The sequence below is a fragment of the Myotis myotis genome, unplaced genomic scaffold (assembly GCF_014108235.1).
Source record: "Myotis myotis isolate mMyoMyo1 unplaced genomic scaffold, mMyoMyo1.p scaffold_m19_p_1, whole genome shotgun sequence".
Taxonomy (NCBI): Eukaryota; Metazoa; Chordata; class Mammalia; order Chiroptera; family Vespertilionidae; genus Myotis; species Myotis myotis.
The window spans coordinates 99,094,121-99,106,977 of record NW_023416313.1 but is presented as its reverse complement, the minus strand read 5'-3'; the positions used below and the strand labels follow the sequence as shown (position 1 = coordinate 99,106,977).

The window sequence follows — 12,857 nt, the reverse complement described above, 5'->3', positions numbered from 1 at the left end:
GATATACCACAGTTTTTTAATCCACTCAACTGATGATGGGCACTTAGGCTGTTTCCAAATCTTAGCTATGGTAAATTGTGCTGTTAAAACTGTGGTACATCTCCACAGTGGAATACTATGCTGCTGTAAAAAAGAAGGAAATCTTAGCATTCACAACAGCATGGATAGACATGGAGAGCATTGTTCTAAGCAAAATAAGTCAGTCAGGGAAAGATAAATACCACTCGATCTCACGCATTTATGCAATATAATGAACAACATAAACTGATGAACAAAAATAGATCCAGAGACAAAGAAGCATTGAACAGACCATCAAACCTCAGAGGGAAGGCAGGGGAGAGTGGGGGTGGAGTAAGAGATCAGCCAAAGGACTTGTATGCATGCATATAAGTATAACCAATGGACTCAGATACTAGGGGGGTGAAGGCATGTGCTGTGGGGAGCGAGTGGCCAGGGAGAGATCAATGGGGGAAAAGGGAGACTTATGTAATACTTTAATCAATAAAGAATTTAAAAAAAGGAGTGACTATGAAATAGAAATCTCAAATCAATGCACACTTGGTGAGATTAACCAATGCAAAGGGAAAAAATAGAAACCAAATATATGGAAACTAGACTGATTAATTTCTGAAGGAGAAAAAGAAAAAATGGTGTGTAATACTATTTCAATGTTAAAATAGATTTGATATCTTGATAAAAATAAAATTGGATGAATTTATTAATATTTTATTTTTTGAATTCATTAATATTTTAAATGACTCTGTATATGCCCATATCTGCCAAACTGGGTGAGAACATTATGGCAGTTTATGCCATTCAGCAAAAAATATGTGTTTTTCAGTGATTATGAGTCAAGTACCATTAAAAATAAAAAGTTTTTAAAATGAAAGATTAAGACAAATAAGAGCAAAAAATGAAAAGGGAGATTAAAAGCAGGTGAGAAATAAGTTTAAGAAAATAATGGGTAAAGGAAGAACATCTAAAAAGTAGATGAAAAAATGAAATGCAAGAAATTTTAAAAACATTAGGAAATTTCCATTTTTCAACAAAGAGGAGCTGGATATAACCTTGAACCTAAAAATACTAAAATACATAAAACAATGGCTTTCAAGACACTGAATATCAAGCAGCAAAGATAAACAAGTGACTTGAAAAGCAAAACTGGACATGATCAAACTGTTCCCAAATAACTTCATTGAATCCCAAAACAAACCTCAAGAATACTTATAGGAATACAATAATGTCCAGTGCACAAAAACACAAAATTAAAAATGTCTGGCATCCTATCAAATATTACCAGACATGAGAGGAAAGTATAAACCATAATGAGAAGAAAGACTGACTCACCAAAACATAGCAAGAAATGCCACAGATGACTGAATTCACAGTCAAAGACATTAAAATAGTTATAACTGAATCTCACAGATTTAGGAAGCTAGAGGAAAACATTAATGTGCAAAGTAGAAACATGGAAGATAAAAAAGATGGCCCAAAGCAAACTTCTAGAAATGAAAACTATAATGTTTGAGATGAAAACTACACATGGTAGGGTTAATAGCAGAACAGGCATTGCAGAAAATCAGATTAGGGCACTTGAATACATAACAATACAAGTTTTCCAAAATGAAACACAGAGAGCAAAGACTCAAAATCAAATGAACAGAGTATCAGTGAGTCCTGGGACAATATCAAAATGGCCTAAGATACAAGTAATCAGAGTCGAGTCCTCAAAGTTATTTCAAGAACTAATGGCCAAAAATTTTTCAAATTTGATAAAATTATAAGCTCTCAGATCCAAGAAATCAACCAATACATTATGCTGACCAGGAAAGCCAGTTCAAAAAAAAAATAGTATGTACAGTATGACTCCACTTCCAGAATATGCAAACCAATTTACAGTGAGAGAAAGCAGGGCAGTGGTTTCCTAGGGATGGGGGCAGAGTGAGAAATTATCATGGGCAGAAAGAAGGATTTGGGGATAATGGACGTGTGCATTATTTTGATTTTAATGATGCCTTCATGGGTATACACATATGCCAAAACTTAAATATATAAAGTGCCAAGGCTACAGAGTAGTAATGCAGGAGTGGCCATTGAGAAGCATGTTAATCTCACCTGGTTTTTATAACACAACATGGTGGACTTTAACATCCTTCAATGACACAAGAAATTTTTTTGTGTGAAAAAAAACTAAACCAAAATAATCTCACCTCCCAAGAGATGTCCCAGAACCAGTGTCATAAACTTCCAGATAGTCACTTGTGCAATTGTAATGAAACTCCAGATGAAATCTCCTGAATATCAAATTTATCAAGAAGCCAGGTTGGACTGATATATACCAGGTACAGTTGATGCCATGGGGGTAGATATTTGGATGACCAGGACTTTGAATAATTCCTGTTGGCTCTGTGAGAGTTTTTCCACATGCTATTGAAGTAAAAATAATAATTGTTAGAACGAGTAACCAACAAGCTACCTGAAAATCAAGATAAAATAATCTGATAATAACTTCTTAAAAGTTCAAAAAGAAAAAGTTTCCTTATATGCTACTTCAGATAAATTGGTTTTAATCTTATTAATAGACATCAATTAACTCTTGCTATGTGCTGATTACAAAATATATATTTTTCTTTAGAGTGTACATTAAAAATTTACAGTGCAGATAAGTATACATCTACAGTATGGATAGATTTTTTGTAATAGTACATTTCTATTGTTTACTTATTCTGACATAAGCCTGAGAAACAAAGAGAAGAAAGTGTCAATCACTTACCCAAATCTTTAGTACTGAACTTAGCCATGAAACCATGATTTTCAGTAGAAGAACTTTTCACAAATATTACATAAAGAAAATTGTACACAGATGTTATAAGCGAAGGTATGTCTGTGCCACAATATTTTTTATTTTCAGTAGAACCCAAAACAGGACTGCTACCAATCTAAGGTTAAAAAGATATATTCAAATTTATTATTAAATAATTATTATGAAAAACTGCTTTAAGAATAATTACTTCTGAAATGTTTTTATTAATATAGTAACATTCAATTTTAGAATATTTTTGTCATCCCAAAAGAAACTCCATGCCTGTTAGCTGTCATTCCCCATTCTCCTCAAACCCCAGCTCCAGGCAGCCACTAATTTACTTTCTATTTCCATAGTCTAGTCTGCGTTTCAAATAAATGGAATCATATAATATATGGCTTTTGTGACTAGCTTCTTTCACTTAGCATAATGTTTTCAAAGTTATGTGTCATTATATCATTCCTTTTTAATGCCATATAATATTCCATGTGTGGATAAAGCACATTACATTAATTCATTCATTAGTTGATGAACACATAGATTGTTATACTACTTTGCTATTATGACTAATAATTGTAGTCACTCATGTACACATCATTGTGTAGACACATTTTATTTTCCTTGGGTATATACCTAAGAGTGGAATTGCTGGATCAAATGATAACTCTAGATAACTTTTTGAGGAACTGCCAACTCTTTTCCAAAGCAGCTATGCCATTTTAAATGCTTACCAGCAGTGTACAAGTGTAAAAGGGTTTCCATTTCTCCAAATCCTTGCCAACACTTGTTATTATCTGACCTCTTGTTTATAGCCATCCTAGTTGGTATGAAGCACTACCTCATTGTGGTTTGACTTGTATTTCCCTGATGATTAGTGATGTTGAGCATCTTTTCATGTACTTATTAGCCATTTGTATATCTTCTTTGAAGAAATATATATTAATATTTTTGCATATTTTAAAAATTAGGTTCTTTTTAATTTTGATGAAGTCTAATTTTCCTAGTTTTTCTTTTGTTGTTTGTCTTTTTGTGTCCTATCTAAAAAGGTTTTGTCTAACCTAAAGTCACAAATACCTACTCCTATGTTTTCTTCTAGAAGTAAAGGGTTTTAGCTCCCATATTTAGTTCTATGATTCATTTTGAGTGAATTTTTGTGAATGGTATAGGAAGGGGTCCAGTTTCATAATTTTGCATGTAGCTATTCCACACTATTTGTTCAAAAACTATTTTTTTTTTCTCATTGAAATTGTTTGGCACTGTTTTTAAAAATCAATTAGCCAGAAAGGTATAGATTTATTTCTAGATGTTCACATTTTGTTCCATTGTTTCATATTTTTATCCTTACTCAAATAACACACTTGATTACCACACCTTTGTTCTAAATTTTAGAATAAATAAGTGTGAGTCCTCCAACTTTGTTCTTACTCAAGAATGCTTTGGTTATTCTGATTCCTTTGATTTCCATGTGAATTTTATAATTAGCTTGTAAATTTTTGCAAAAGTGCCAGCTGGGATTTTGATAGGGATTGAATTAAATCTTTAGATAAATTTGGGAGGTATTGCCATCTTAACAACTTTATGTCTTATAATCCATGACCATGAGCTGTCTTTCCATTTATTTAGGACTTTAATATCCTTTAACAATGGTTTGTAGTTTTTAGAGTGCATGTATTACACATCTTTTTCAATATGTACTCATCAATACTTATTCTTTTTATGCTATTATAAATAGAATTGTTTCCTTGATTTTATTTTCATTGCTAATGTATAGAAAAAGAAATGACTCACATTTTGATCTTGTATCCTGCAACTTGCTGAATTTATTAGTTCTAATAGTTCATGTGTGTGCATGATTTTTCTATATACAAGATCACATTATCTGTGAATAGAGATAGTTTAAATCCTTCCTTTACATTTGAGAGCATTTTATTTCCTTTCCTTGTTTAATTGCCTTACCTAGAATTTCCAGTACAATGTTGAAGTGAGAATAGACATCTTTATGTTTTTATTGACCATAGGGGCAAAGCATTTAGTGTTTCATCATTAAATGTGCTGTTAGTTGTGGGGTGTGTGTGTTTTTTACAGATGCCCTTTACCAGATTAGGGAAGTATCCTTCTATTCTTAATTAGTTGAGTGTTTTTATCATGAAAGGGTATTGGACTTTGCCAAGTGCCTTTTCGGCATCTATTGAGGTAATCATGTGGCTTTTTCCTTTATTTCCTTTTACATTAAGTGATTTGGGGATGCATACCAAGCTTGCATTCCTGAGATAAGTCCCACTTGGCTATTATATATAATCATTTTTATATCTTGAGGCATTCAGTTAGCTAGTATTTTGTTGAGGACTTTTACATCTATATTCATAAGAAATATTGGTCTGTGCAAACTAGTTTTTTTTCATGTAACTGATTTGAAGATAATATAACATAATATTTTAATAATATCCAACCAAATATAAATACTCACAGGTGTTTTACTCTTACCTCAATATAATCTGTATCACAGTGGACAGAGCTTCCAATTTCAAAGCCAGTGAAGTTGAGAAGAACTACTTGGCTTTGGGGTTGGTGGATAGCCCACCTGCAGATCCGTTCTCCTGGATACACGTTGGGATAAAAGGGCGAGCGAATGACCCCTTCTCCAGTTAATTCACCTCCACAAGCTGTAAGTATGGAAATGAGAGTAGTATTTGTGCAGAGAGAAATGATCTTTGCCCTCAATTTTATTGTAAATTCTAATTATGTGCAAGGGTATAATTGAATGTGACATTACTATTAGATTTTTTTCTTCCTTGCTGCTTAAGGACATAAAATGACAAAATTATTTCAAGAAACTAAAATGTTACAATCAGGGAAATTATACATTTAAAAATTGAGGCATAGGTTTTCTTACCCACTTGATAAACAGCACTGAAACCAGCTTTTTCAACAGAAGCATCGATTATAAATCTGATCCAGATACTATTAGTAATGGATTTAATGTGAGAGAGGGTTTCATTGCCACAAACTTTTCCAAGTAAGGTATCATCATCTCGAACCTAAAAAGAAAAATAAAATAGATCTGTAATTCTAATTGACAAAATTATCTTGGTAGGGTAGTATTCTTTGGATATGAGAAGATGGCAGATTCAAAATGAGTTATAATCTCATTTGGGTTACATTTTTATATTACACTTGAAAGTAGTAGGTGGGTCATTATTAGCACAATCAAATAGCACTAACAAAATCTTAAGCCAAAAGGATCCAAAAGCATAAGATCCATAAGCAAAAAAAAAAAAAAAAGTTCCTATAATAATTGCCACAATGTCAAAGAGAAAATAAAAGTACAATTTTGGACTATTTAGGAAACAACAAAATGTGATAAGATAGCATATTTAGCCACATCTGTAATTAGAGGAACTCATAGACTAAACTGCTTTTGTTATTGAAAAAATAACAACAACAGAAAAGTACTTTTAAAAAGAGAGAGATTCAAAGGAGTTAACTTAAAAATTAGAAAATATTAAAATGAGAAATAAGAAAGGAAAAATAAAATAGAAATCTAATAAATAAAATACAAAAAAGGAATTCATGAATATATTCATGAACTGTTTATCAAGGAAAGTTAGGGTGTGGGAATATAAAAGACATATATTTGGCAATAAAGATAAAAGAAAGTAAAGAAAAGGAAATTAAAAAAATAAGTACAAATACACAAAATTAAAAATGACAAAGACAAGTCCCTGCCGGGTGACTCAGTTGGAGCTTCATCCCGTACACAAAGAAGGTTGCAGGTTCAATCCCTAGTCGGGGCCTGTATGGGGCGCAACTGATCAATGTTTCTCCCTCACATCAATGTTTTCCTCTCTCTCTTCTTCTCCCTTCCTGTCACTCTAAAAACAATAACATATTCTTAGGTGAGGATTTAAAAAAATGACAAAGATGATATAAATGCACAGATACTGAGGAATTTGTTTAATATGATAATTCCATGTATTACTCTATGTTAATATTGTTGAATTTTTGAAATGGTTATTTCCAGAAAAAAATATAAATTGCTAAAATTATATCAAGAAAGAAAAATAAGATTTGAATAAACAAAGCACAGATAAAATTGAAAACAGTATCACAGAAGATGCTCTGCTTGGTAAGTTATTTTAAACTTTTAAGGAACAGATAATTCCCATATATAATTTATTCTAAGACACCCTCAAACATAGAACAATTCCCAACTAACTTTTCTCAGAACTATCTTATCAAAGCCCAACATTAATACAAAGGAAAACTATGGATTGATCTCACCTATTAACATCAATACAAAAATTCTAAACACCATCCTAGAAAAATGAATTCACTCCATCATTAAGCTTATATACCAAATTAAATATAAGAATAAATGTTATGCAAGGATTATCTGAAATGAGAAATTATAAATTAAGCCTATCAATAGGTTCAATAAGATAAATCATATATTTCCATAGATGTCAGAAAGTTTGTTAACATTTCTATTTATTAGAAACAAAACTCTTAGAAAGTTAGGAGTAAAATAAAAAGTTTTTCATGTAATAAAGATCAATTGGTTTAACCAATAGTCAATATCCTTTAGTGTAATAGCCATGAGTACCATCTATGGAGTCATATAGACCTGGATTCAAATCTGTCACAAATCTCCTCACTTAAAAACTCGAACAACTTACTAAGTCTAAGCTTAGCTCAAGGACCTGTTGAAGCAAGCAGATAAAACAAGTGTGAATTCCATAGCAAAATGCCTACTAATAGAAAATGTGGACTGTTGTTATACTTGACACTAGAGCTTCCTCACCAAAATCGGAAATTCTTCCATGGATATACATGCTACTCCTTCTATAGAATTCTTTTGGATGACCTAGCCATCTAAATATTGGCTCGTCCTCTCCGTGAGCATTATCAAGGCATCAGTACATGCCAGCGCCTGCTGCTGGGGACAGCACTACGAGGGAGACACTGTTCACAAGGAACTTACAACAAGCAAGCCCATTTAAAAACACACACACACACACACACAAAAAGGAACATCATGTCTGAAAAGTGAAGGGTACTATATTATTACTTCACAATGGTTCTCAGTAGGTCTCACAGTTGGACATCTGAGAAGGCATTTTTTGTTTTTGTTTCAATTATTAACACAGTGGTGGAGAGGCGCTATTGGCGCTAATGGCTGGGGACCATAGATACTAACTATCCTGAAATGTGAGAGACAGTCACACACAACAAGAATTCTCCTATGCCCTGCGACGTTCATGTAAGTGACAGTTCGCTACGAAGTGTAAAATTGAGCTCTATCTGACATACTAAACACAACATATTTTTGCCCAGTTAAAATCACACTGAATCTTCCAGGATGACAAATAGAGTGTAAATCGAAAGAAGTTCTTTCTTTTTTCTCCTGGAAATCTGCCAAGAGTCGGTCACCATTTCAGAAAATTGGTCACTGACCTCCCCAGCCATGCCAGCATTCACAGCAGCTCAGGGAGCTAGCAACTTCACTGCTTTCGCTTTGCCTTCAAGTGCATCTTGACCAGGCTTTTTTAAGCTTATTGCTCCTAAATATTATACTTTGAACCAAAATGTTTCATATAAATGTGTATATTGAAGTTCTATCATCCATGGATTTCATTTCAGAATAGTGAAAAGGTGATATGAAAAGGTCTTAAAGTGTAGAGAATCCTGGATTTAACCAAACACTCTGAACTCACAGGGGATTAGGGAATACTCAGCAGAAATGGGATTTAAAGGATTACCCAGGCTGAGGGGAGCCGGCAGTAGAGGGAAGATTTCGAAAGTATGATACTCAAAGCTGGAGGGGATATGGTAACACAGCTACTCTCATCGGTAACTGTGAAAGTATAAACTTCTGGAAAATAATTTGACAGTATGTCCCAGGAGTCTTCAAAATAGTCCTAGTTTGGGACCCTGCGACTCCACTCTAACACACTGCCATAAGGAAATCATTCGAGATACAGGCAAAGACACACAAGGATCCACATCAAAGAATATTCTATGATAACAAAAACTGAAAGTATTCCAAATGTCTCATAATAGGAGGACGATTAAGTAAATTATGGCACAGCCATATGACAGTCTCACAGAGACATTAAAAAAGCACACACCACTCCACTGATTCACACCAAACCAGTTCCTTTCTATGAGCTGTAATGCACATTTGTTTTGCATACTGTCATTAAGTTGTGCTAAATACCTCCCTAATCAAATAGCAATTCTCTGAAAGAAGAAAAACTTCTGTATCGCCTTTAGCACCTAAACACGGAACTTTGTAAACAGGTATTTAACAAATGCTTGTGGATTCATTCATTTTAAGACAGGGCAAGACAGTTCATTACTAAGTGTAAAATTGAACTCTATCTGACATCCAAAACACAAAACATTTTTGCCCAGTTATCATACACACTGAATTAGAAATCTATTAGAGATGCAGACAAACCAGAAAGCATGAACACAGGGTAAGATATCTTCCTGCTTTCTAACTCTCCAGGGTTCCGTTTGCTTCTGCTAAGATTGTAGTCTCTCTTCTCTATTTTGTCCATTAGAAGATGACAAGAAGGAAGAAAAACAGCCACATAGCATCAGACCAGCTAAAGCGGCCTTTCCCCTGGGCCTCGCTAATGAAATTCAAGGGCATTAGGAAGGAGAAAGGCAGCTGCAGTCCAAATGTTTGCAGAGGAACTTATCGTGCTCGAGGGCCCTAAACCTAGAGGCACAATTGATTTTAGCTGTGTTTCTCTCTGTGTGAAAATGAAACCTCATTAATTCTGAAAGCCTGTATTCTCCCTGGATCCCAGACAGAGCAATATCTCAACCACAACCTCTTTGAAAATGACATTCAAATAAAATCCATTAAACGTTCTAAAGTGACCCCAAATGCTTTTGTAGCACATCTTGCATTCAGTATTCTAGGACTTATGAGTTTGCAACGCCCCATTCCCCCCAAAGCCCTCTCTGCTTTGTGCTTGTGCACTGGAATAAACTGTATTATTTCCTTGTGCTCACTGCCATGTGACTTGCAATGCTTCCCCATGGAGAATAAAGATGTACCCTTCCCACTGGCTGTGGGCTTGGCTATAGGGCTAGCAGAATGTGAGCAGAAGTGGTGTATGATTTCTGAGTAGGAGCTTTGGGAGTCATTATATTATTCAACAGTCTCTTACTTGCCTGCTCACAAGACCAAGAGCCTGGGTCCCAGGGGCTGCTGGGACAGGGAACAGATCAGAAGAGCTGCTATTGACCCCACACCAACATGTTAACATGAGCAAAGAATAAATAAATGAACATTGTTGTAAGCCACAGGAATTTTTTGTTTGTTACTGTTTTTGATTTGTTTTATTGTTACTGACTATTGGTTATTATAGCACCATCTGGAGAAAGATGACTCCTGTTTGAACATGGTTTGTATTAACGAAGAGTTTTTCTTAAGAAGTCAGGTGAAGCCGTGCCATAGTCACTTGCAGTGTCACAGCAAATCCAGTCTTTATGCTGCATCACATATGCAAAGAAATGAAAAGGACCAATTCGATGTTCTAGTTCTCTGAGGACCAGACCCAGATTTCTCATTGATTGCTTTATTCATCCAGCAAACACTGATTGTTGCAGGCCCAGAGACCCAATAATAACATGTGACCCATGATATTTAGCCTATGGTAAGAGCTAAAATTAACTGGGCCAAAAAACACAGTTTCTCTGAAATGTTAAAAGTGAAATCCAGTGCCCTGCCAGTAGCTTTAACATCTGCAGTGGATCAGGTCCCACAGCCACATTTCAATGCATGTGTTCATTTGTTTTTATCTGCTATGTCTCCAGATTTGTTTTTATATAACAATTTTAAAAATCTAATTTAGCATTAAATTTTAATTCACAACAAGACAAATATGCTGGTATTGGGCTTGACCCAACCAAGAGCTGAAAATAGAATCCTACCACGCAGCAGTGTTTGGCATGTGGCTTCTTGCGGTGTGAGCTTCAGTTTGAAATGCCCCTTATCTATATATATAAAAGTGTAATATGCAAATCGACTGGACATAGGAACAACCAGCCGGCTATGATGTGCACTGACCACCAGGGGGCAGATGCTCAATTCAGGATGTGGGCAGATGCTCCCAGCCCACAGGCCCTGATTGCCCAATGGGGAATGGGGAACCGGGGGTGGGTGGCGGTGGACACAGGTGGCACTGGGGCCCTGATTGCCCTACTGGTTGCCCCACACTTAGAGGGTGACCAGCGATGGGGGGTGGGGCCAGCGAGCAGGCAGGAACAGCCAACCTCTCAGTTTCTCCCCCCGGCCGGCAGGCTCCAATTGTCCAATGGGGAACTGGGAACTGGGTGTGGGTGGTAGCTGATGCGAGCAGTGCTGGGGTGCCATCACCCCGCCAATCGCCCCAGATACAGAGGGCGACCGGCGGCAGGGGTAGGTCTGGTTTCCAGAAGCTGGGAAAGATGGCCCTGATTGCTGGCCAGGCCTAGGGACCCTACCCATGCACGAATTTCATGCACCAGGCTTCTAGTCTCTATATATAAAAGGCTAATATGCAAAGTGTTCCCTCGGGACTTCAACCGGGAGACTGGGAGTTCGATTACTTGCTATGATGTGTGTTGACCACCAGGGCTGCCATGGAATATGGCAGGTGACCAGCAGCGGTGGTGGGGCATTGAGGGAGCGAGGGAAGGAGGAGGCGGGGAGGTGGGGAGGCAGGGAGGCAGGGAACCTGATAGGCCCTGATCGCCAGCCAGGCCTAGGGACCCTACCTGTGCACGAATTTCGTGCACTGGGCCTCTAGTATAAAATAAAGATGATCCTGGAGAGCAGCTGTGGGTTAGTCTGGGTGCACAGGAAAGGGGATGTGGTCCCACTTGAAATGAGAGAATTGATGGTGAGGGATAAGAGATGAGAGAAGCTACACAGGGACCAAAGAACATTTTCTTAGGTTATTATCTTTTGTTATTCATTATTATGTTTCATGATTTCATAGTTAAAATTTTAAAGCTTTTTATGCCTCATGAAACAGTGCCCCTTTTAATATATCTGTCATAAACTTATCTTTTATCTGTTGTTTTAAAAATCCGCTTTTCTATAATCAGGAATACTTGTCTAGTTTTACTTAGAAGTATGTCCTTAGATGATTGCAAACTCAATATGTCACCATCTTCTCCCTGTCATTGTCGTCATCATCATCATCATCATCATGTTACTATTGAGTAGCCAATCACTGGTGTACAAGGCATTGAACCAAGCACATTCTGATTATTTTTCTTTTCATTTTGCAAAGCTAAGTTCTTTATCTCCAGCTACAAAGCTGTACTAGATCTAGTTGCTAAATCCTACGTTTCCTTTCTCTACATGTCAAGGAGGAAAGAGGGCAGAGGTTATACAGGTTTTTCCTAGAACACTGAATTAGTCTAACACACATGAGCAAACAAAATTGTCAATGCCTCTCTGAGTTTACATAAAATGATTGTGCTCAACAAAGATTGATTTGTTTCATTTGCTCAGCACTTTAATTTGTGGCTAGACCAATAATTAAGCAAAAGAAATACCAGGCCAGGAAAACAAAGACTGCCTTTTTGTTTCAAATATCCTTCTGACAATTATTACACACACTTAAACCATAATTAAGGTTTTCTGAAGAAGAGTAAGCAGAACAAATGAGGAAAAAAAATCTAAACTTTATAACAAGAGTTTTCAATGCTTTAACTTAACTCTCTGCCACTGACCAGCTGGCTCACCTGGGCAAATCCTTTTACTTCTCTGAGTCAAGTGCCCTCACATAGAATATTGTCTGGAGAATCTCTGAAATCTGTATTCCATTAGTGAATCCTATTATTCCTACTATTTGCAGTCACCTTAGTTACCAGAGCTCAATTTAATAGCTTGTAATTTAGCATTTTTATGAGTTTCTAGTTTCAGCTTTCATTTTTGTCCTTTGATATTCCATCACCAATGTCCTGTTTTGCCATCCATAGGTCTATTTTTGGCAAATTCTTCCAAACTCTCTAAAGCAGCTGTTCTCAGACTCTAGCCTGCATC

General features: G+C 36.0%; 1 protein-coding gene across 1 annotated transcript in view; it reads right to left on the bottom strand.

Annotated features, from left to right (window-relative positions):
• CUBN (cubilin) overlaps positions 1-12,857 on the bottom strand; it is a 285,455-nt gene that overhangs the window by 237,858 nt on the left and 34,740 nt on the right. Inside the window, exons 18-21 of the mRNA XM_036346196.1 lie at positions 5,697-5,841; positions 5,288-5,466; positions 2,774-2,939; positions 2,211-2,427 (exon numbers count right to left, since the gene is read on the bottom strand). Of these exons, the coding sequence (XP_036202089.1) occupies positions 2,211-2,427; positions 2,774-2,939; positions 5,288-5,466; positions 5,697-5,841 (707 nt within the window). The remainder of the gene's footprint in view (positions 1-2,210; positions 2,428-2,773; positions 2,940-5,287; positions 5,467-5,696; positions 5,842-12,857) is intronic.